Source organism: Ursus americanus, chromosome 21 (assembly GCF_024610735.1).
Source record: "Ursus americanus isolate L20-20 chromosome 21, mUrsAme1.1.p, whole genome shotgun sequence".
NCBI classification, from domain to species: Eukaryota; Metazoa; Chordata; class Mammalia; order Carnivora; family Ursidae; genus Ursus; species Ursus americanus.
In genome coordinates this window covers 57,520,711-57,545,660 of record NC_142147.1, presented here as the reverse complement: position 1 = coordinate 57,545,660, position 24,950 = coordinate 57,520,711, and the positions used below count along the sequence as shown (strand labels likewise).

The 24,950-nt window shown below is 40.7% G+C and overlaps 1 protein-coding gene across 1 annotated transcript; it reads right to left on the bottom strand.

The window, feature by feature from the left end:
• Nucleotides 1-6,382: 6,382 nt before the first annotated feature.
• Nucleotides 6,383-24,686, bottom strand: ZNF805 (zinc finger protein 805). The gene is made up of 4 exons (XM_087853284.1): nucleotides 24,400-24,686; nucleotides 22,819-22,945; nucleotides 19,082-19,177; nucleotides 6,383-11,725 (listed from the first exon to the last, which is right to left on the bottom strand). The coding sequence occupies exons 1-4, from the start codon at nucleotides 24,430-24,432 to the stop codon at nucleotides 10,113-10,115; spliced, it is 1,869 nt and encodes a 622-aa protein (XP_087709410.1). The 5' UTR covers nucleotides 24,433-24,686; the 3' UTR covers nucleotides 6,383-10,112.
• Nucleotides 24,687-24,950: the final 264 nt, after the last annotated feature.

The window sequence follows — 24,950 nt, the reverse complement described above, 5'->3', positions numbered from 1 at the left end:
ATATTTGCAAATCAAATCACCCGAAGTCGTATCTGTATAAAGAGAGGCAAAAGCCTGTCTCACCAGTCTCCGTACTTTGTCACCATTAAATTAAACCCTACTTTTAAAGAATACCCACTGTACCTTGATTTAGTTACAATGGTTTACATGTATATAAGCCGTCTCCTCAAAGCTAGGAGTTTTTCATTGCAGCAAACTATATTTAAGGCTTGGAAAAGATACGTGAGTATACTCAACCTTGTAGTACCATTCAAGTCACTGTGAAGAAGAGCTGACATCACAGGCCCAAAACTTTTATCCTTTGAGCTTCAAAGTTTGCCCTTGGGTGGCGTTTGGGAACTTTATTTCAGGAGGTTTCCCATAATTCCCAGAAATGACAAATGGCTCAGTGTGCCTATTGTTTGTGTCAGCAATATGGCTTATGCTGGTGACCTGCTATCCTTCTGGAGGTCTAGAATTTTGATTATATTTTAGAGAAAGAGTGCCCAATAAAAACCCTGGGCATGGCGTCTTTCTTTTTTCTTTCTTTCTTTTCTTTCTTCTTTCCTTCTTTTTCTTTCCTTCCTTCCTTCCCTCCCTTCCTTCCTTCTTTTTTAAAGGATTTTTATTTATTTCTTTGTCAGAGACAGAGAGAGGGCACAAGCAGGGCAGGGGCAGAGGAGAAAGTAGGCTCCCTGCTGAGCAAGGAGCCTGATGTGGGGCCCAATCCCAGGACCCTGGCATCATGACCTTAGCTGAAGGCAGACACTTAACCGACTGAGCCACCCAGGCACCCCATGGGCATGGTTTCTAATGTGCTTCCCTAGTAGACATTTCACAGATGCTGTCATTACTCACTGATGGAACTTAAGCACTCAGAACTCCTGAAGAACTTCAGTACTTCTGCCTTCTCCCTTGGCTGAGTTTGCTTTGTATCCTTTTGCTGTAATAAATAAATCAGTTGAGTATATGCTGAGTCCTCTGAGTCTTCCTAGCAAATCATTAAACCAGGGGTAGTCTTGAGGATTTCCAATACCACCATTCATTATGCAAATGCTCTACCACTGAGCTATACGCCAACGCCTCTACCACCATTATGACTTTTCAAGTCTTAAGAGATCTGCCATAAGAGCCGTAGTGGTTTCTCTCTGAGGTCAACATATGCTATAGACTGTGCCAACTATATACACAGCTTTGTGTAAACATTCGGGGGAGGGCAAACATTATAATAAAAATACACTGCTGTGTGTGGCCATTTACTAAGACACATATACATCAAGTGTCTACCAAAGAAAATAAAAAGCTAAGGACAATAGAATGAGACACTGGCTGGATGTGGGGATGATGAAAGAAAAATGGGTGCAAGGTGTCCAGGTTGGCAACAAGACAGAACATAGTGGGATTCACTGAGATGTTTCTCAGGCACCTCAAACATGATGTGTAAAATCAAATGCCTCCTGTAACCCTCTTCTACCTCCCTACCACTTGAAACCCAGAAATTTTCTGTAAATTTCTACGTTACAACAGATTATGCAGCCATTAAAAAGTCTGGTTTATCTCACTCAACCTGAAGGAATGGCCAAGGTGTACAGTCAAATGAGAAAAGGGATTAAAGCTAAATGAGCATAATTTGACCCATTTTAATAAGAAAGACAGACTTATCCTATGAAACGGAATATAGGAAAGGATATGGACATGAATCCTGCAGCTACCCTAGCTGGCCTCAAAACCCTAGTCTCATACTTTTTGTTTAAATGTACAACTCTGGGTAAATCCCTTAGCCTTTCTGTTCCTCAGTTTTCTGATCTGTAAAATGGAGATAACATCATCTATCACACAGAGTTATCACAAAGATGAAGAGTTGGTGTGTGTAAAACATTCAAAACAACGACTGACACATAGTAACACACCGTATCTGCTTGCTCTTATGATTGGTACGGGTGCACCCTCATGGTGATGGCCATGACCACATGACACATGCAGACAGGCTCAGTACGTATGAATACTGCCAAGGCGTGGAAGGATGACCAGAAACATTCAACCTGGAGACAAGGATTTGGGGAACTCTGTAGATCACTGAGCATAAAATACCTCGAGGGGGGAATTAACTCACTCATGAAACACCTCGCAGATGAGAAAGCAAGGGCGACAGACAGATTCTGAGAAGCGCACTGTTTAACAGATGGAAGAAGACACAGATCCTCTGAAAGAGTAGGGCAGAAACTCACAGAAACCAGGAAAGTACCTTCAAGTCAAAGAGGTGGACAGCAGTAAAAAGGTCCAATAACAGACTGTTTGTGTTGAGGGGGGTGGAGAAGGGTGGGAGGACAAGAGGGAACTTTGTGAGACTTGCTTAAGTCAGGTGACAGTGGTGGAGATCACTGTTTAGTTGTCAGTAGGGTAAAGGGACATGAGTGGGTGGGGACAGTGGACAGAACATTTACATAGGGTGTGCCTATGAGAGAAGAGAAGGACAGAGCTCACTGGGCATGTGGGGCAGAAGGTGCCTGGGGGTGAGACTACAGACTTGAACACAGGTATAGATTAAGAGGACAGAAGGGGATTAAGAGAGAGAAGTTAAGGACCAAGCAGTGGGGGTATATAAGAGACAAATCAGGGATTGGGGATATGTGTCCAACCACAAAGAGGAAGTGGTCCTTGAAGAGGAGGGACCTCTTTCTCCTTTGAGGCTACACAGGTACTGTTTTTCAAAAGTTTGCTTACGCCACTTTGCTTTTACAGAAGACCTACATTAGTACTTGCTTTCACTAACCAGAAGAAATCTGAGAAGGATTTTCTCACGTATCAAAAAAGTTGAAAAGTGAAAACAGAATTCAGCAATTTGTTTTGTAGCAAGGTGTTCCAGAGGCAGTGCACACCCCAAGCAGCAAGACTGGAACCACGAAGCTCCTTCCCCAGGAACTACTCAGAATCTCAGCATCGAGCCACCATAGCTTTGAACTGTGTCTGTGAGCATCTGGGCTTTATCTTGATTTATTTTGTGCATTTGTTACCAAGATGTCCTAAAGTATCAGAAAACCCTAAGAGAGGTTATTTTTTGAGTCTGGGAATGCTAAAAAATTTTTTTCACATAAATTAATGGTAACTGCTTCTTTCCTAATGCCATTTCAGCTTAGAAAAGGTTTCATAGAAATGCTCTACTTTCCAGTAGCGAGGGTGGGGGGCGGTTATAGAGACCTGGGGACTTTTACACAGAAACCTTTCCTGGAGAACAAAACTCTAAACATTCTGAATATCACTCTCAATTCTCAAGTCTGTTCTTAGAAATATACATGGATACCAACACAGAAGACTGCAGGCCTTCCATTCCTCCCTATAATCTAGGATTTCTATTCCAACGTCAAGATAAACCACCAGAAAATAGGACTTTGGACTACACAGTACTGCATGCTTTCTCAGAGTCTTTCTTTGGCACAACAAACTAGGCAGAGAAACAGAAGATGTATAAAGGATACAAACAGAAATTAAACAACTGAGAAAATCAAAAACCAAAATGAAAACTTGCTGGATGAGTTCAATAGATTAAATACGAGAAAGAAAAGATTCAGTGAGCTCAAAGAGAAATCAATGGAAATAAATCACTCTAAGCAACGAAGAGAAAACAGACTGGGGAACAGGGAGGGACTGGGAGTCCAAGGACCCTCTGGGACAAGAACAAAAGATCTACCACTCACATTACTAGAGTCCTGAATGAGAGGAGAAACGGTGGGACTGAAAAAATATTTGAAGAATATCTAAAAATCTTCCAAATTGGCAACAGATTCAAAAAGCTAAGCAATCATCAAACAGGATAAACCCCCAAAATTTCATGCCAGTATATAATCACACTTTTTAACTCTATATACAATAAAAAACCACAATGAAAACAGCCTGGCAGAAAGAGCATTACAGATAGAAAAACAATGGGTCAAATGGCAGACTTCTCATCTGGAACCAAGGAGAATAGAAGGAAATGACATGCTTTTCAAGGAAAAGGAAAGAACTGCTGACCCCAAATACTGTAGCCCACAAAAATATCCTACTAGAATGAAGGAGACTTATATTTGTAGATAAAGAAAAACAAAAACATTTATTACTAGAAGACCTTCCCCATAAGAAAGACTACAGATGACCTAGAATGGTTTTAAGATTTCTTTTACCTTATGATACTGTGAAAGTGATATACATGTAGCAGAAACTGTACTTCAAAATCTGAACTTTGATTTTTTTTCTCAGACTAGGAACATGCAATGTGATACTCGCTTGTGACGCTAGGGCAGCACATCTCCCAGTCAGCCCTGCAATCACAAGGGTAGAGTACTGATACTCTACAGTGTACTATGCTGCCAGCATTTCTGGGTATCGTGTCTTGTGTTTTCCCATCCCATCATTTCTACAAAACACCCATCTGTGCCTCCCGCCTCTGGTGAGAAGAGAAAGGCAATTACTCTTGAGAAAAAACTCAAGATAATTACCTAGCATGAAGGTGGCAAGCTAGTAATGGCCATCACATGTGAGTTAGGACTTTCTTAACCAACAATCATATTAATGGTCAGTATTGGTTTAAATCCACTGTCATCAAGAAGAAAAGAGATGGGCCGATTGACGACCTTGAGAAATTACTTGGCACATGGACAGAAGACCAAATACAATAGCACATACTATTTAGCCCACTGACAATCCAACCTAAGGGAAGAAGTCTTTTCAATATACTAAAAAGCATGCTGATGACCCCACAGATACACAAATGTTTATAGAAAGTCTTAAGCGATTCCAGTGCTTCATAAGGCACCATAATTTTCATAATGTGAAGGTTAGCAGTGAGGCAGAAAGTGCCCATACTGAAGGTGCTGAAGCTTTTAAGGAAGAGCTGCATAGCGTAACTGTGGATGAGAAATACTTGCCAGAACAAATACTCAATGACAATAAAACAAACTTGTTCTGGAAGGGTTATGCTGGGGCATTCATACATTTGTCGAGTCCAAGACAGTGCCAGGATTCAAAGCACTGAAAAACATATAATGCTGCTTTTGGGTGGAAATGTTTCAGAGTTCAAATGAAAGACTTTTTTACTCAGAGAACCCTAGAGTATTCAAGAACGTGAGCAAGTATGTGCTTCCCATTTATTATCACCATAACAAGAAAACCTGGATGACATTAGCACTGTTTAAAGACTCGTTTTCAAACTGTTTTATTCCACAGGCAAGAGACTACTGTAGGCAAGACAACATCCCATTCAAGATTCTTCTTATCTGAGATAATGCTTCAGGGCATCCACAGCATTTCAGGGACATACACCCTGATGTCAATGTACATTTGCCAACAAAGACAACTACACTCAATCAATGGACCAAGGTGCAACAGGTATGTTCAAAGCATACTACTTATGCGATTTGTATAGGCTGCTGAAGTGACTGAATCTAGCCAAATGCTCCAAGTTTTAGAAAGATTTTCACATTCTTTGAATGAGAAGTCATGTAGCAATGCACGATAGAAGATATATGTGAACACACTCAGAGGATTTAGCAAAGATTCTGGTGTTGATGAATAGTAAGTAACAAGATACTAGTGCTTGGGAAACAGCCAGGGTTGGACATTAATAATGAGGATATTCCTGAGCTTGTTGGCACTGAGGCTGAAAAGCTTTCTATTGAGGAGCTGATCAAACTGGAAGGACAAAGAAATAAAGAAGTTGACGTAGAAACTGTTACACATGAAGCAACAAGAAAGGTCACAAACTGACAGAGGACTCTGCTACTATCAGCAGTGGCATTTGGAAGTTAGAAGACATGGATGTCAGGCACAAGACATTCACAAGAGCTGATGGGCAGATACAGGATGCTCTTGCTTGCTACAGAAAAATAAATAATAAAAAGAAACAAACTGCACAGTCAAAACTTGGTATCTTCCCAAAGAACACTATACTGGCTAAACCATCAACAAGTGTTGATGTCCTAGTGCCGTCTACCAGCCATTCCTCAGCCTCATCACAAGGAAGAGAAATTGGTGATCTTGTCACTGTAGCATCCCCATTATCCAGCAATTAATTTTAGTTCACCACTTCAAACATTCTTTAGGCCCAGCTGTGTATGTTAATAAGTACCCATACAATCATAGTTTTTCACTTTCGGTATAGTAGTCAGTATATTACAAGAGATATTCAACACTTTATTATAAAACAAGTTTTGTGTCACATGACTCTGCCCAACTGTAAACTAATGTACGTGTTCTGAGTATGCGCAACACAGGCTAGTTAAACTATGATGGTCAGTACGTTAGGTGTACTACATGCATTTTTGACTGCGGTATTTTCAACTTAAAAAGGGTTTATTGACGTGTAACTCCATCACAAGTGAAGGAAGATCTGTATAGGAGTTTGCAAAAAAGAAAGGAAATGCTAACCAAAAAAAAAAAAAAATCTTGAGATTTTAAGAAGAAAGAATAATGGAATGGATAAAAGTAGAGGTAAACAGACTACACTTCTCATGGGTTTTGCAAAAATTGTTTGATAGTTGAAGCAAAAAACATCATCCACTATGATGCTCAGTGTATAAAGAGGAAGTACTTAACACAATTACACTAAAGAGTGGGGAATGGAAAGGAACCAATGAAAGTAAGATTTCTACATATCAAAGTGCTAAGGTATTGACACCATTGGCTGTGATAAATTATATGTGTATAAAACAATACCTAAAATAACTACTAAAATACAAAGAGATATACTCAAAAACATCATAGATATATCAAATGGAATTCTAAAAATTAAAGTAACCCACAGGAAGGCAAAACAAAAGATAAAAAACAAACAAAAAAACCCAAAACAACAGAGGAAAAATAAACAGGGAACAAAGAAAAACCAAATCAAAAAGTGGCAAACTTAAGCCCTAACATATCAGTAATTACTTTAAACTTAAATGGTCTAAATACAGCAACTGAAAAAAAGAAATCCGCAAAATAGATAAAAACAAAGCATGGCCTGAATATGTGCTATTCCCGGGGACTCACTTCAAATCATATACATAAGGCTGAAAATAAAATTATGGAACAATATAAACCAAAAAGTGCACAATATTACCCCAAAAATGCAACAGTGACTATATTAATATCAGATAAAGTATACTCCAAAGAAAATTTACAGGGGCAAAAAGGGACATTACACAATGACATAAAAGTCAACACACCAAGATGACAGAGCAATCCTAAATGTGTATGCACCTACAACAGAGCTTTGAAATACTCAAAGCAAAAACTGATAGAACTTAAAAGGAGAAACAGACAATTCCAGATTATACTGCAGGACTTCAAAATCCCTCTCGCAGCTATTGAGAGCAATACTAAACAGAAAATCATCAAAGATAGAGAAAATCTGAATAACATCATCAACCAACAGGATCACGTGGGCATTTATACAAACTCCATCCCATGACAGTAGAATACACATTCTTTTCAAGCAACCTTATAAACATTCATCAAGATAGACCATATTTTGGGTCATAAAGCAATCTCAACAAATTTAAACAACCAGATCAAATATAAAACAAATGAGAAGTCATTATCAAAAAGCATGAAATACTCCAAACACTAGGAAATTAAACAATGTACTTCTAAATAATTTATAGGTTAGAGAGGAAGTCTTGAATAAAGAAATTCTTAGAACCAAATGAAATGTAATTAAAATGTATTACAACTTGTGAGGAAAGTGCTGAGGAAAATTTATAGAATGTAATGCTTATATTAGAAAAGCCCAAATCAGTAATCTAAGCATCTATCCCAAGAAATGATGAAGGAAAATACCAGCAAAGCAGATGGAAGAATAATAAAGGTCAATACAAGTATCAGTGAGATCAGGAACAAAAAGAGAGAAAAAACAGTGGTATAAAGTGCTGCTTCTTTAAAAAGACTCAAAAAATGGTAAGTATCTAAGAAGATTAACAAAGATAAAAAAGAGAGTTGACACATTTCCAATATCAGGAATTTAACAGGAGGTATGAGTAGATTCTTCCACCATAAACAATATAATAAAGGAATACTTGAAACAAATAAGAAAATTTAGATGAAATGGAACAATTCCTAAAAAAGGACAACTATGAAAATTCATCCAATATGAAACAGATATTCTGAACAGTTCTATACATATTAAATAAAATAAATACATAATTAAAAAGCATCCAGAGAAAAATCTCCAGGCATAAATGGTTCACTGGAGAATGCTACCAAACATTAAAAATAAAACCAATTCTATATACTATCTTCCACATAATAAAAGAATACTCCCAATACATATTGGGAGGCCACTATCACCTAGACACCAAAACCAATGGCAGTATGAAACAAACGAAAGACAAAAAACAAACAAAAATGAATGAAAGAATGAACTAGTATTATTACCACTCATGAAATTAGAGGAAAACTTCCTCAACAACACACTAGCATACTGAATACTGTAATGTAATATACAAAAATAATTATACTCTAAACTAAGTAGGGCTTATTTCAAGAACATAAAGCTGATTCCACATTCAAAACTCAAATTAATGTAATACATCATATCAACAAGCTACAGATGAAAAAACACAAAATTATATCAATTGGTAGAGAAAAAGCGTATGATAAAATTCAACATTCACAATAACAAGGAAAAAAACACATAGCAAATTAGGAATATGGGAAAATTTCTAACTTGATAAGAAACTTCTATAAAAAAACCCTTACACTAACATCAGACTTGATGAAAAACTGAATGTTTTCCCTCTAATATCAGAAACCAGACAAGGATATCCATTCTTACTACTACTGTTCAACAACATACTGGAAATCCTAGCTAGTACAGCAGACGAGAAAAGAAAATACTAGGTATACAGATGGTAAGGAAGAAGTAAAACTGTCTCTTTTGTAGATAATACTTCTATGTTTTCTAACCCCAAAGCATTCTATCAAAACAAATAAACGCCTACAGTTCAGCAGGGTTGCAGGATACCAAAATGACATTCAAATTTTAATTACGTTTCTGCATACTACCAAAACTTGTGTGGAAATTGAAAGTTTAAAAATCAACGCCACTTATAATAAAAGAAAAAAAAAAACCCTAGATATAAACCTTATAAAAATCATACAGGACCTATTATTGAAATTTATAAAACAGTGATGAAGTAAATCAAGCAATACTTAAACATAGAGACATACTGTGTTCGTAAATTGAAGACTCAACACGGTAAAGATGTCAAATCTCAACAAATTGATCTGACAATTTAACTCAATTTCTATTGAAATTCAATAGATTTTTTCATAAAATAGACAAGCTTCTCCAAAAGTTTATGTGGAAATTCAAAGTAATGAGGAGTGCTAAATCAGTTTTAAATAAAAAGAATAAGGAGAGAGAAATCATTTTACACAAACTAGAAGATTTACCATCTAATTACAGCAATCAAGTAAACCAATACTACAGGACCAAGAAAAAGTCTAAGTATCAGCTCCTTAAAACCACATGAAAGTTCATTTAAAAAAAAAAAAAAATCAAAGCCTTAAACAATTTTAACTGGTGCAATAAAATGTGCCCATTCATATGTGTACTCTTATCTCCTCGATATAAAGGTGTTCGATGGCTCCAGCCTTTGTATTTCTCACAAAAATTAAGCTCCTTAAGAACAGAGACAATGTTTTACAACAAAGAAGATGTTCAGGAAGTTTCCAAACCTGCTCTCAATGAACTCTCTTGACAGTGGACAGCAATGAATGTATATACAAGACACATAAAAGTCTAGGTCCTTTACCTCTAAAACAAAACCCTCCTCCTGCCAAGTAAACTGGAGAATCCATGACAGAGTGCCAAAGGGTTGGCAAAGAAGTCTGAAAGAAAATGTGTTTGTGTTTGCAGTTCATTTTCTCTTCTAAGTCTCTATTTCTTTAAAAAGAAAAAAAGAAAAAAAAAAAAAAAGAAAAGAAAAGAAAAAAAAATTCCTGAGATAATACTGCAGTATAAATTAAAAAGATGTAGCTGGAGATTTTCCTACATGCATATAACCACTGGATCTCTCCCTGGATGAATTCTCAGATGTAGAATAAGGCTCTAGACTGGGTCAATTTCCAGTCTGACTCCTTAGATGACAAATGATATCCTGCAACAGAAGGGTTTCTCATAGGGAAGGAAACTGAGGGGTTTCTCTTTGGTATGAATGATCAGATTCTGAGTAAGATGTTTCCTCAGTGGTTACATCCAAGAAGTCTTTCCCCAATAGGAGCTCTTGGAGGTTGACTGAGGACTGCCCACTCGTGAAGGGTCTTCCCACTTCCGTTACACTGACAGAGTTTCTCCCAGTATGAATCCTCTGATGCTGAGTGAGGGATGAGCTGCGACTGAAGGCTTTTCCACACTCACTGCACTCATAAGGCTTCTCTCCAGTGTGGATGATAGAGTGCCGAATGAGGTTTGTGCTCCAACAGAAGGTTTTCCCACACTCAACGCATTCATAGGGCTTCTCTCCACTGTGAATCCGCTGGTGCCTTGTGAGCCCTGACCGGCGGTTGAAGGCCTTCCCACACTCCATGCACTCATAGGGCTTCTCTCCAGTGTGGATGCTGAAATGTCGAATGAGGTCTGCACGATTGCTAAAGGCTTTCCCACATTCTTTGCACTCAAAAGGTTTTTCTCCAGTGTGGGCCCTTTTATGCAAGATGAAAGTAGAGCAGTGGGTGAAGGCCTTTCCACACTCGCTGCACACATAGGGTTTCTCCCCAGTGTGAATCCTCTGGTGCCTCTTGAGGTATGACCTGTGGTTGAAGGCCTTCCCACACTCCAGGCACTCAAAGGGCTTCTCCCCAGTGTGGATGACATAGTGGTGAATGAGGGCTGCACTCTCACAGAAGGCTTTCCCACACTCACTGCACTCATAGGGCTTCTCCCCAGTGTGAGTCTGCTGGTGCCACATGAGGTATGACCTGTGTTTAAATACCTTGCCACACTCAAAGCATTCATAGGGATTCTCGCCACTGTGGATGATGTAGTGACGAATGAAACCCGGCCTATCTCGGAAGGCTTTTCCACATTCTTTGCACACAAAGGGTTTTTCTCCAGTGTGGCTCCTGTTGTGCAAGACAAAAGTGGAGCGATGAGTGAAGGCCTTCCCACACTCATTGCACTTATAAGGCTTCTCTCCACTGTGAATCCGCTGGTGCTGTGTAAGGTGTGACTTACGGTTGAAGGCCTTCCCACACTCCATACACTTATAGGGCTTCTCCCCTGTGTGGACCATGTGGTGTTGAAGGAGATAAGTGCTTTTACTAAATGTTTTCCCACACTCAGTGCATTCATAGGGCTTCACTCCAGAGTGAATCCTCTCATGTCGAGCAAGGAGGCGTTTCTTGTTAAAGACTTTCCCACATTCATTGCATTTAAAGATATTTTCTTCTTCCTGAATCACAGGATCTTTACCTGATCCACATGAGTCATGGTCATGGACAGCACTTTCCAGAGGGACTGGCTCCTGTACAATCCTTGAACATGCATTACGAGCTGTCCCTATGTGGCCATGTTCGGAGCTTGATTTCCCAGGGAGCTTCTCCTTCTGGAGGTCTATCTCTGGTCTCAAGTGTCCTTCTTGCATTTCCAATGACCCATCCTGATGCTTAGTTTGGTGCACCTGGGAGTTCCCTTGAAATCCTTGTGTTAGTTGTTCCTGGAGGGAGACTCCCTCGGACAGAGCTGGCTCACTAGCGGTAGATTCTGTGATCTTGGGTTTTCCTTTGTCACCTGAAAGAAATCCAATACACAGAAAGGTCTGTTGGTAATCCCAACATTGAAAAAAATGAGCATTTCAGTGAAATGAAGAAAAAGAAAATGAAGAACAAAATAGTGTCTCTTTGTCTTGCTACTACCTCTGAATCCCAGGATAGCAATGTCTTTCTTTCCTGGTCCTAGGACTACTGATACCATGAAAGGGAGACCCAGGGAAGAGGCTGGGTTAGAAGATAAAGTGCAGGAGAGGAGACACAGTCAATTCCAGACTGGATATTTATGCGAATCGGTAACTCATTTGGGCCCCTGATAGTTCATGCTTAAAAGATGACTGAAGGCAATGCCTGACCACAGGTAATTAGAGGGTTGGTGCTCTGAGCTATAAGAGCTCTGGACAGAGTCATGTAGGGAAGGACTCAATCTTGCTTATGTAATGACAGTCACTAAAACTCTGGACCCTCCAGCCAGGTGAAATTCCTAGGTTGCCAATACTTCATGCATGTATTGCTATACATCAATGCCAAAGGGTAACAAGTCCCTGAGGATATGGTAGGTCATGTATGGAACCCCTCCAAAAGCTGTTCCTAAAAAACACCTGATGCAGACACACGGGACATGACTTTACAACAACCATGTTAAAGAAGCTCAAAGCGCTAAAGTAAGATATAGAAAAGTCAAGAAAACTATGTATAAACAAAGGAAACCTAAAAAGAAACCGAAAGAAAAGTATAATAAAGGAAAAATTCACTGCATGGATTCAAAGGAAGATTTCAGTAGGATGAAGAAAGAATCAGCATACTTAAATATAGGAAATGAAAATTATGTCCAAAGAACAGGGAAAAAATAAAAGATTTAAGAAAAGTAAACATACCCTAATGGACTTGTGATATGCCACTAACAGAACCAATATAACTCACCGTGGGATTAATCAGAAAGAGAAATGGTAAAAGAAGATAGCAGCTGAAAATATCCCAAATTTGATGAAAGACATCAATAATAAATACCCAAAGAGATCAGTGCACTCCAAGAAAAATGAACTTAAATAGATTCACAACAAAACTTAAAATCAAACTTCTGAAACCCAAAGATAAACAGAGTATCTTGATAGCAAGCTTGAGGCAACTTGTCACATACAAGAAATTCTCAATAAGACTGTGTGCAGAGCTCTCATCAGAAACTTGGGAGGCCGGAAAACAGTGGGTCAATATATTTGAGGGTAAAAGAAAAAAAACCTGTCAACCAAGAATCCTATATCTGGCAAAAGTGTCCTTTAAGAGGCAGAAATTAAGACAGTCCTATATGTAAAACCTGAGGAAGTCTGTTATCACTAGACCTGCCTTGCAAAAATTCTCAAGGAAATCCTGCAGGGTGAAATGAAAGGACACTAGACAGTAATTCAAAGCCGTATTTAAAAAAACCCAATAAAAGTAAATATACGAACAACTATAAAATTATTATTTTAACAATGGTTTATAATTCTACTTTTTGTTTTTTACATGATTTAGGAGACTAAAAAAAACTACACTAATCTAAAAGCTAGTGTTACTGTAACTTCAGGTTATAACTCCACATATAGTTTCTACATAATTCAAAAGACTAATGCATTTAAAAGAGTTATTAGTTTTAAGTTTGGGAGTATGCAATATATAAAAATATACTTTTGTGACATGAACAACTAAAAGAGTTGAGAACAGAGCTGTAAAGGAGAGTTTTTTTATGTTATTGAAGGAAGGTTAGTATAAAATTAGATTAATGCTATAAATTTAAGGTACTAAATACAATTCCCACGGTAACCACAAAAAAATAGCTATAGAATGTACACAAAAGGAAATGAGAAAGTAATTTAAACATTTCACTACAAAAAGTCAATTAAAGGGCACCTGGGTGGCTCAGTTGGTTACACATTTGCCTTCAGCTCAGGTCATGATCCCAGGGTCCTGGGATTGAGCCATGAGTTGGGCTCCCTGCTCAGCAGGGAGTCTCCTTCTCCCTCTCCGTCTGCCCCTCCCCCTCTCATGCTCTCCCTCAAATAAATAAATAAAATCTTTAAAAATAAGTCAGCTAAACACAAGAGAAGATAGTAATGCAGGAAATGAGAAACAAAAAATCTAAAATGCATATAGAAAGCAAGTATCAAAATGACAGAAGTCTCTCCCTATCAATAATTATGTTAAATATAAACGGATTAAACTCAAAAAACAGAGACTGGCATAATCCATAAATCACATGATCCAACCATGTGCATCTATAAGAGATTCACTTTAAATCCAAAGACACAAACAGATTAAAAGTGAAAAAAATGAAAAGGATACTCAAGGCAAATACTAACCAAAAGAGAGCAGGGGTGGCCATATTAATATCAGAAAAAACAGACTTTAAATCAGAAAAGATTACAAAAGACAATGAAAAACACTATATTTTAATAAAACATATAATACAGCAAGAAACTATAACAATTATAAACATGTACTTAATGACAGACCATCAAAATATATGAAGCAAAAAGTATCACAATGAAGGAAGACAGAGCAATCCTATGGTAATAGATGGATACTCCAATACCCCATTCTCAATAATGGATAGCACAACCGGACGAAATATAAGTAAGGAAACAGAGGACTTAACATAAAAAACCAACTTCTCACAACACACATATACAGAGTATTCTACCCAACAACAGTAAATACGTTCTTCTTAAGTGTACATGGAACATTTTCCAGGATAGATCACGTTGGGCCACAAATTAAGTCTCAACACATTTAAAAAGATATCATATAAAATATGACTCACTTCTAATGAAAATGAAAACTTAAGATATTAAAACTTAAAGGATGCAATGAAAGCAGTATTAACAGGGACATTTATAGCTATAAATGCTTATGTCAAATAACAAAAGAGATCTTAAATCAACAAACTTTACAACAACTTAAGGACGTAGGAAAAGAACACACTAAAACCACAGTGACGGGAAGGAGGGAAATAGTAAAGATTAAAAAGAAATGATATAGAGAATACGAAAATAGAAAAAAATCAATGAAACAAAAAGTGGTTCTTTGAAAAGATAAAAAAAATTGGCAAACCTTTAGCTAGATGAACTAAGAAAAAAAGAGATTCAAATAACGAAATCAGAAATGGAAGTGGGGACATTACTACCAATTCTGTAGGAATAAAAATAAGATTATAAGAGAGTACTATGAACAACTGTACACCAACAAATTGGGTAACCGAGATAAAATGGACAACTTCCTAGAAACACAAAAGCCATGAAGACTAAATCAGTAAGAAATATAAAATCTGAATAGACCTCTGCCTAGTAAGGAGACTGAATTAGTAGTAAAGATACCTCCTAACAAAGAAAAACCCTGGCCCTGATAGCTACATTTATGAATTCTACCAAAGGTTTTAAAAGAATACCAATCCTAAACTTTTCCAAAATATTGAAGAGGAGGAAACACTTCTTAAATCATTAAGGCCATTACTACCCTGATACCAAAGCCAAAGACACTACAAGAAAATTATAGACTAATGCACCTTACCAAACATTGATGTAAAAAATCCTCAACAAAATATCAGCAAATTCTGCAGCATGTTAAAAGGATCATACACTGTGACCAAGTGGGGTTTACTGCTGTAATTCAAGAGTGGTTTGACATACAAAAACTGATAAATGTAATACACCACGTTACTAGAATGAAGGGAAAAGCCCACATAATTATCTCAATTGACACTGAAAAAGCCTTTGAAAGTCAACATCCTTTCATGACAAAAACACTCAAAAAACTAGGAATAGAAGGAAACTTTCTCAATACAATAAAAGCCGTATATAGAAAACTCACAGCAAACATGATATTCAATGGTGAAAGACTGAAAGCTTTTCCTCTAAGATAGAGAACAAGGCAAGGATGTACACTATCGCCACTTCTATGCAACATAACACTGGAAGTTCTAGGCAGAGGAATTAGCCTAGAAAGAGAAATAAAAGGCACTGAAATTGGAAAGGAAAGGGTAAAATTATCTTTATTTGCAGATAATATCATCTTTTATGTAGAAAAATGTAAAGATGCCACACAAAGTAACTGTTAGAATAACTGAGTTCAACAAAGTAGCAGGATACAAAGTCAACACAGACAACTCAGTTGCATTTTAATACACTAATAATAAACAACCTGAAAATGAAATTACAAAAACAGGTCCACTCACAACAGCATCAAAAAGAATAAAGGAGTTAAACCTAAACAACAAGGTAAAACACTTAGACAATGAAAACTATAAAACGTTGCTAAAATAAAGATGTAAATAAATGGAAACACATCCCATGATCTTGTATTGAAAGTCTTAATATTGTTAAGATATTGATACTACCTAAAGTGATCTACAGATTCAATGCAATCCCTATGAAAATCCCAAAGACTTTTTTGCAGAAATATAAAAAACCATGGTAACATCCATATGGTATCAGAACGGACCATAAATAACCAAAAAAAAAAAAAAAAAAAAAAAAAAATCTTGAAAAAGAACAAACCTGGAGGACTCAAAATTCCTGATTTCAAAACTTACTACAAAACTACAGTACTCAAAAACCAAAACAAAACAAAACTACAGAAATCAAAATATGTGGTACTAGCATAAAGATAAGTCATACAGACCAAGGGTATATAATGGAGAACCCAGCAATGACCTCTAACATATATCATCATATCATTTTTGACAAGGGTGCCAAGACCATTCAACGGAGAAAAAGACAGTGTGTACAACAAATGGTGCTGGGAAAACTAGGTATCTACATGCCAAAGAATGAAATTTAACCCTTATCTAACATCATATGCCAAAAAGAACTCAAAATGGATCAAAGACTCAAATGTAAGACTTAACATACAAAATTCTTAGAAAACATGGAGCAAAACCTCTATGGCACTGGATTTGGCAATGACTTTCTTAGATATGACAACAAAGCCATAAGCAACAAAAGAAAAAATAAACCGGAGTCATAAAAATTAAAAAACTGTGCATCAAGATACTATCAACAGAGCAAGGGAATAACCCAAAGAATGGGAGAACATATTTGCAAATCATTTATCTGATAAGGGATTAATATCCAGAATATATAGAGAACTAAAACTCAACAACAAAAAAATCACAATACAGAAATGGGCAAAAGACTTCAACAGACATTTCACCAAAGATGACATACAAATCGGCAATAAGCACAAGGTGTTCAACATCACTTATCATTAGGGAAATGCAAATCAAAACTACAATGAATACCCTTTCACATCCATTAGGATGGCTATCAAAAAATCAGAAAGTAACAAATACTGGAGGATCAAGAGCAGTGGGAACTCTCGCACACTGTCAGTGGGAATGCAAAATGATATAGTCTCTGTTGAAACAGTATGGCAGCTCCTCAAAAAGTTAAAAATGGAATTGCGAGATGATCCAGCAATTTAATTTCTTGTCATACACCCAGAAAAATTGAAATCGGGTTCTCAAAGATGTTTGTACACCCATGTTCAAGCAGTATCATTCACAATAGGTAAAAAACATGGAAGCAACCGAAGTGTCCATTGAGGGATGAATGGACAGCAAAGTGTGGTATATGGAATATTATCGAGCCTTAAAAAGAAAGGAAATTTTGGCACATGCTACAACATGGATGAAACTTGTGGACATTATGCTAAGTGAAATGAGCCAGTCATAAAGACACACACACAAATACTGCATCATTCCACTAATATGAAGTACTTAGAGTAGTCAAAATCATAGACATGGAAAGTAAAATTGTGGTTGCCAGGGCCTGGGGCAGAGAGATTGGGGGGTTACTGCATAATGGGTATAGAATCTCAGTTTTACACAATGAAGAGCTCTGGAGATGGATGGTGGTGATAGCTGCACGGGATTATGATCGTACTCAGTATCACTCAACTGTATACTTAAAAATGGATAAAATGTTAAGTTTTATGCTATGAATATTTTAACACATGCAAAAAAACCCAGAAGGAATATACAAAGAATCCCTACAAATCAAAAAGAAAATGCAAACAAGTTAATAGAAAAATAGGTATTTATCATGAAATGACATTTTAAGCGAGAAAATACAGACTGACCACCAATCATATGATCAGGTGCTAAAGCTCCTCAGCAATGAAGGCAAAGCAAACCAAGACCACATGAGATACAGTTTTGTCAACATGTATCGACACTGAATTGAGAATATCAAGTATAGGGCAGAATTTTGTCAACGATTGAGGAGCCTCGGAGTATCAAGTAGTGGACAAAGTACAGGGTCGAAGGAACCTCCACGCTTTACTGGGGAAAGTGTAAATTGGTACACGTCCTTTAGAACACAATGGCAATTATCCAGTAAACTTGGAAGCTTGCATAGCCTATAATCCAACAATTTCACTCCAAGAAACAGCAGAGACACCGTAATCATGTGCAAGACGACCGATACGGGATGGCTCCTGGCAGCACCGTGTATGAGAGTCAAAACACGTGAGTAACTGAACGCGCAGAGAGTGGATGAAGACGATGTGAGACAGGAACTTTTTTACTGATTCTCTTCGACTGTAAGGAATTTGAGCCTATTTTTATGTTGAGTAGAGAAAGGATGAAGTTACATTATACAACAAACAGAATATGAATGAAGAAAACAATTTCCTGAAAAGGTGTGCTCTAGACTCTGGGTCAGGAACCGGCCAGGGCCGGGCCAAGACCTCGCCCGCCAGATGGAAGGGGAAGGTGCAGACACCGGAGCCCAAATGAGTGCGGGAGGATCCAGGATCAAGCAATGGAGGAGGCGCACTTGACTTTCAACGCAAAGACCCCTCAGGGGTCATATGCTCAGACATCTGCGGCTGGGGAAGTGGTAACCATCCGGAACAAAGTCTGAGCACCGGGGTAGCTCACGCAGGACGCAGAGCTGACTAGAGGCCCCAGCAGATGCAGAGGCCGGTTAGGAGACGAGCAGCATCCCCCAGAGAAAAGATGATGGTAGCGTGTACTGAGTGTGGGGACGGGTCTGAGGGAGGTGAGGCAAGTGATGGATTCAGGAGACGTACAAGATGTGAAATGGACAGGACTGGGGGACAGCTGGATGTGGGGGAGGTGGAGGTGTGAGGAATCCTCTGAGGCTGTATCCCGTCTCCAACCTGCTTGGGTGGCAGGACCATTCACTGAAGCTTGGCAGGTGGAAGGAGTGAGCAACATTCTGGGTCCCCTGCCAGGCACGCTGACTTCGGGTCAAAGGGCTCCGGGGCTTCCAAACTACCAGAGAGGCCAGAACAAGAAGCTTCCCCAGGGAACCAGGACCAGTGGCCTCCCCCTGGTCTCAAGCCTGCAGGGTCTCCCACGTGCCCACATCTTGGCTCCTACCTGGATAGGCGCTTTGAGACAGGTCTCTCTTCACCGTCCACAGCTCCCGCCCGTGCTCCAGCTGGTAGATCAGCTCAGGTCTAGGAACAGGACACCCTGTTCACAGAAAAAGAAAGAAGACAGTAGGGATTTTGTATAAAGAAATAAAATCCCTCAATCTAGTCCGTGAAAAAGACCTTGGAATAAAAACTGTTCCCCTCCATACAAAATGCTTACATACAAACCGGGGAACGAAAGGCATGCCACACTGCCAGGGAGTTTTTTTCCTCACAGTAAGTCAAAAACCAATATATAGAGTATAGTCATAAATATCATAATATAAATACAAACTGTAATAAAAAATAAACATAATTCAAGGAACTGTGTCAAGCAACTTAAATTCATTATATCATTTCGAAAATGAAATAAATTTATGGAGTAATTTAAACAACTTACATATTTAAAATATTGGCTTATTCATTCAAAACAAGGTATTTGTCTTCATCGATCTAGCTCTTTTTCTAGATCCTAAGCATAGTTTTGTATTGTTCTTCCTACAGGCCATGGACAAAATGAGGATTCTATCTTAGGATTTCCTCACAGCATCCTCAGCAAGTGCATACTACAATCAGCACCACTTTGTACATGAAGATACCAAGGCTTAGGCAGGTCGTGTGATTTGCCAAAGAGCACAGAACTGGTGAATGACTGAGCCAAAACGGAAAGCCAGGTCTAGCCATATCTGCTGTCTGTGCGGTTTTACCACAAAGCCGCACATCCCCGTTCCAGAGGTGCTGAGTCCAGGCAAGAAGGATGATGAAGACCATGATGAGAGAAACAACAATGGGGCAGCAAGACTGTCAACTGCTAACCCGCACATGTCCTGGTCACACCATGCACTGTTCTGAATCCTGTTCATAAGTTACCCATTTACTCTTGGTACAGTCCCAGGAAGTATATACTAAAGTATGTATTATCCCAATTTACCAATGAGCACACCCAGGCATAGACAGGTTCGGTAACTTGCCTGTAGCCACAGTTTTTAAGGAGCAGAGCTAGGACTGAACATCGGGGGTCTGGCTCTGGACCTTCGTCTTCTAAACACGACACTAAGGAGGAGACAGCGAACACCCTTGTGTGTGGCGAGCAGCCTCAAACCAAGTGGAAGGTGGTGGTGAGGTAGGGACATGAGCATGAAGATTCACCCTCAGAGAACAGGGGCCGGGGAGGGACAGACTTGGGGACTCTAGACTACAGAATTTCATAACTACTAAGAAATAATAAAACTGAGAATCCTACACAGTGATATGGTCACATACGGACATTTACAGACACATCAAATATTGTACATAGTCAACAACATTAAACATAAAACAGATTTTTACTACAAGAAAAAAAAAAGAGGACAGCTTCATAAAATGAAGTACGTTCCATACTGAGTAAATTAAGCTGTACGGGGGACTCACTACAGTGGCCGAAACTTCCTGATTTCCTGAGCAATGGGACGCCACGAGATTATACGGGTGGAGCAGGAAGAGGGCCTGGGACAGAACTCCAAGGACCTGAGCAGGCTTTGACTATTATTAGTCACTTTTCCTAAAACTGACCCACTTTTTATTTTTCCTAGATTCCTTCAGCAAGGGAATCTGTATCACTCTAGTAAGTGGGAAACTGGAGTCACTGGCCTTGATGGCAGGTCACCCTGAAGACAGAGCAATAAAATCAAAACAATCTTCTTAATTCCCAGTGAGCTCATGCTGCCTACTCAGGGCTGCATGCTCACTCTGTTCAAAGGGGATATTAGCAACAGTTAAGGGGTGAGGTGTTAAGATTCAGCACTAAACCCAGATTTTTCCTCAGCAACAATCAGGAGACAAGAAAGCGCACAAATAATGCAATGATGATGTCAGGGTATCCCTTCATGCCAGCTGATGAAGTGTCCATGCGCGCCCTGAAACAGGGTTTCTCAACCTCCATACAACTGACATTTAGGTCAAGCTAATTCTTTGTTGGGAAGGCAGGGAGGAAACTGTCCTATGCTTAAGAATGTCTGGCAGCATTCCAGGTCTCCACCCACTAGGTCCCTGTGCCACCCCTATCCTACCTGTGACAACCAAAAATGTCTCCAGACACTGCCCAGTGTCCCCGGGGAGATGATATCATCCCTCGATGAGAACCACTGGCATAGAGGTTATAACCAGGAGGATGAGAGAAGTGAGAGGGATGGGGGAGGGGCCTCCAGGAGATCCACTGGTCAGGACACAGCGGCGAGGTGGTGATTATGCACAGAAGGGGTGACCGTGTGAGAGGCTGAAATGCCCAAGAACACTCACCAGGCAGACACAACAGCAAGCAGAGGCCCGAGGCAGGTCTGGCCGTGGGGAAATCACTAGACGCCCAGCACAGCCGAGCACAGTGAGCTCAGGGAAAGCACTGAAGGTGAGGGAGGAGGTCAGCAGGAAAAGAGAGTGGACTTTTTATTTGGAAACATTTTGTTGTGAAATATTTAATCTATCCAACTTTTCTAATTTTGCTTTTTCTCTTCTCACTGACAGACAATTCCAGTTCTCCAAGAATAGGCATGTCTCATCCTAAGCTCTGATTTATAGCCCTCCTTTCCCTCAAATTGAATGGCCTTGAGGTGACTCGCCTCAAACACAGAAACATCTAAGCTGGTATTTCTCAACCGTGCCACTCTGGATGCTGCAGGTGGGATAATTGATGATTCTTCACTGAGGAGGGCCGTCTTGTCCAGCGAAGGACGTTCACAGCACCTTTGGACTCTAACCACTAGATGCCAGTACCACCCTCACCCAAGGCGGGACAACCCAAAGTGGCTGCAAACATTGCCAAATGTCTCCTGGGGGCACAACCGCTGAGAAGTTTACTCTAACTTCTCTCTCTTGTACTGGCAGAGGATGTCGGCCCTTGAAACAAGTGACAATCACGAAGGCACACGAACACAAAGAAGCCCCATAACCGAGATCACGTCGTTTGGAACAATACCTGTTGGCACGGAAGGCAAAGGCCTCCCGGGGGCCTGCCTGACTCACCCTCTTCTTGGAGATCATCCCATCACTCACAACCCTGCTAAGGACACCTGAGCCAATCAGGCTCATGCAGTCAGCTCCCTCTCTGGAATGTGAAATAAGAACCTCGGATGGAGGCCAGTCTGTGCTGGGCACTGGGGTGAGAGGTCCAGAGAAGTACCGGCTCGGGTGGCCATTCCTGCCTCAAGGACAACCCACACAGCCCAGCAGCAGACAGAGAAAGAGGAACAATATAAACACGCAAAGACGCAGAGACGAGGAATCTGGGGGCCAGAGAGGGCAGAGACTGGGTGGCTAGTCATGTCACACTTTGATGAGACAGAAAAAAAACCTTTCTGCATACAGTGACATGAGCAGAGAGAGCCAGAAAGAGAAGCCAGGACGACAGACCAGAAGCCAGGGCATAATCGTGGTCATTCCCAGTACCTCTATCAGTCCCTCACAGGACCCAGCTGGAAATCCTCCCTTTCGGTTCTGCAGAACACCCCCCTTTCCTTCCATTACTTTCTAGGAGCCAAAGAGGAACTGCTGCTTGCCCAGACACAGGAGAGCAGGCCCAAAGAGATTCATGTAGAAAATGACTGAAGCTGCAGGGATGAGGGAGAGGAGGAGGGCTCCAGAGGCCTTCTTGACCAGCCAGGCCGGAGCCACAGGGTGCTCTGACAAGGAGGTGGCAGGTCTCCCCATGGTGGAGTGGGGAGGACTTACCCAGAGACACCAGAAGTCCACAGTTTTCCAGCATCACCTCCTGGTACAGGGTCCTCTGGGCCGGGTCCAGCTGCCCCCATTCCTCCTGGGTAAAAGTCACGGCCACATCATCGAAGGTCACAGATATCTGGAAAGTCAAACAGAGGTAGTAGCGTTGGCCTTGGGGCTGCTGGATGGGATCAGAGCTCATCCCTACATCCCTGGTAAAGATGCAGAGTGATCAAGGCTCGAATCACCTCGTACCTCCCGAGGGCCAAGCTCTGTGCTGGGCTTGGGCAATGCTTTGGATGTACTACGGCAGCGTAAGGGAGAAAGAAGCCTCCTCTGTGGGAGCAACTGGAAGGTCACACAAGACAATGGAAATGACGCGAGGACCGGGAGATGCAGACAGCAAGGGCTCTAGGACGTCAGAGGAATGAGTGAATGTGATAATAACAGTATCAGTAACAACAGCAGTACCTGAGCCTCACTGGTCCTGCTAGCTGCCTGCCCCATGCTGAGGGCTTCACGTCCTCGTTAAAGGGACTACAAGTCCCCAGTTCTTAAGGCATCTTGAGTTTCCACTAGTGTTGTCTTTTGACTTAAAAACACTTCATATGGAGTTTGCCTTGTTAATGTTACTCCCTTCACCATTTTCTACAGTTTCCTCAATGTGGAATGTCTAACACATGCAGGACCACATCCTGCATGTGACCAGACCCACAAGTTAAATATAAGTAACTCAGGTAGTCCACTCTCAGATGGACAGCCCCACTACTGTAGATCTGTCATTTAAATGCTCCAAGCCACCGGCTCGTGGTTTTTCATGTGCACTTTCAGTGCCCACATCTCTGTCCTTTCTAGCTTCGTCCTATCAGTGCTCTTGAATTAATATTCAACTAAACACCTGGAAATTCCTAATAAACTAACTGGTTCATACATAGGAACCCTGCAATATTACTCAGTTCTGGCGCTGGATAAACTCACACCACCGAGCCCATTTTTGGCAGATAGATATAAACAAAGAAAAGTCATCTAGGGCGTCCACATGGACTACCAGAATGTCTAAATTATGAAAACTCCCTGACATGCACTCACCAAGCATCGTATATGATTAGTTAGGGGTGCAGATATGGGTTTTTCTGATACGTCCTAAGTTGAAAATGGGGGAAAAATTAGGAGAATCAATTATTAATCAAATCCTGGCTATTTGGGGCCGACTCTTACAGAAGTCATTGTTTAGCTTCCTGGACTGTCACTAGAGCTAGTAATCTGGCTTCCAGCCAAGTATGACAGAGCGGACTGGTTTCCTGGGTTGCTAACGGTAGATAAAGGATTAGTTTCCTGGGCAGGTAGCTTCAAGTTTTGGGTCAGAGTTCTACTTTTATATACGGTCTGCCAATTGTCAGATCATCTGCATATTCAGTCTCTCTCTGTATATTTTGTTCTACGACTGAAGATCAAGAAAGTGACAAGCCTTCTCCACTCGTCTTACACAAACGCAACTCGGAGAGAAATCAAGTACGTCTCTCGACTTCCAGCCTGCCCAGGAGCCCTCTCCGCAGCAGAGAGGCAGCAACGCCCAAAACATCGTCCACTCACCCGCGCAGGGTCCATCCACGCCGCCGCCATCATGGGACCCTATGCACAGAGCGGGGCCCGGAGAGGCGGCGACACAGGCGGGTCCCGCAGGCTCGGCCGACCGCCACCCCTCCCCTGCCCCGGGAGGGGTGACCTCGGATGACTGTCGCACTCGCCGGTCACCGGGAGGCTCACGGCTCTTTCAAAGGCGCGGAGGTGAGTGGTAGCCTTCTTTCTGCTCTTTTTCAGAGCTTCACCGGAGGCGGCCACGGAACAGCGATCCCCTCCCCATAGCTGGCGTGGACGGAACCGTCGCACACGAATGACGTACGCCTCCAGGAGACCGGAAGCCCCGCCCCCACCTGGGCGGACGCCCGGTGCACATCCTTCTGGGCAATGTAGTTTTTGCTCTACAAACGAGCCGCGGGAGATCGTGTTCTGGAGTGGTTTTCCTCGTCCTAAAAGACTTATCAGGCCCAGAGCTCGCTGTGAGTCCCGCCTCTTCACAGCGAACACAACGCGGGAGGGGGGCGGGGGGAGAATCGAAGAGAAAGGTCGAGGCCGTCCCTCTC

Excerpts from the sequence above, each read along its gene's own strand:
- ZNF805 (XM_087853284.1), bottom strand. The coding sequence starts at position 24,432 with ATGATGGCGGCGGCGTGGATGGACCCTGCGCGG. Across the intron at positions 22,946-24,399 it reads CGTGGATGGACCCTGCGCGG|ATATCTGTGACCTTCGATGA; the intron begins GTGAGTGGACGA and ends TTGACTTTCCAG. Across the intron at positions 19,178-22,818 it reads TGGACTTCTGGTGTCTCTGG|GGTGTCCTGTTCCTAGACCT; the intron begins GTAAGTCCTCCC and ends TTCTGTGAACAG.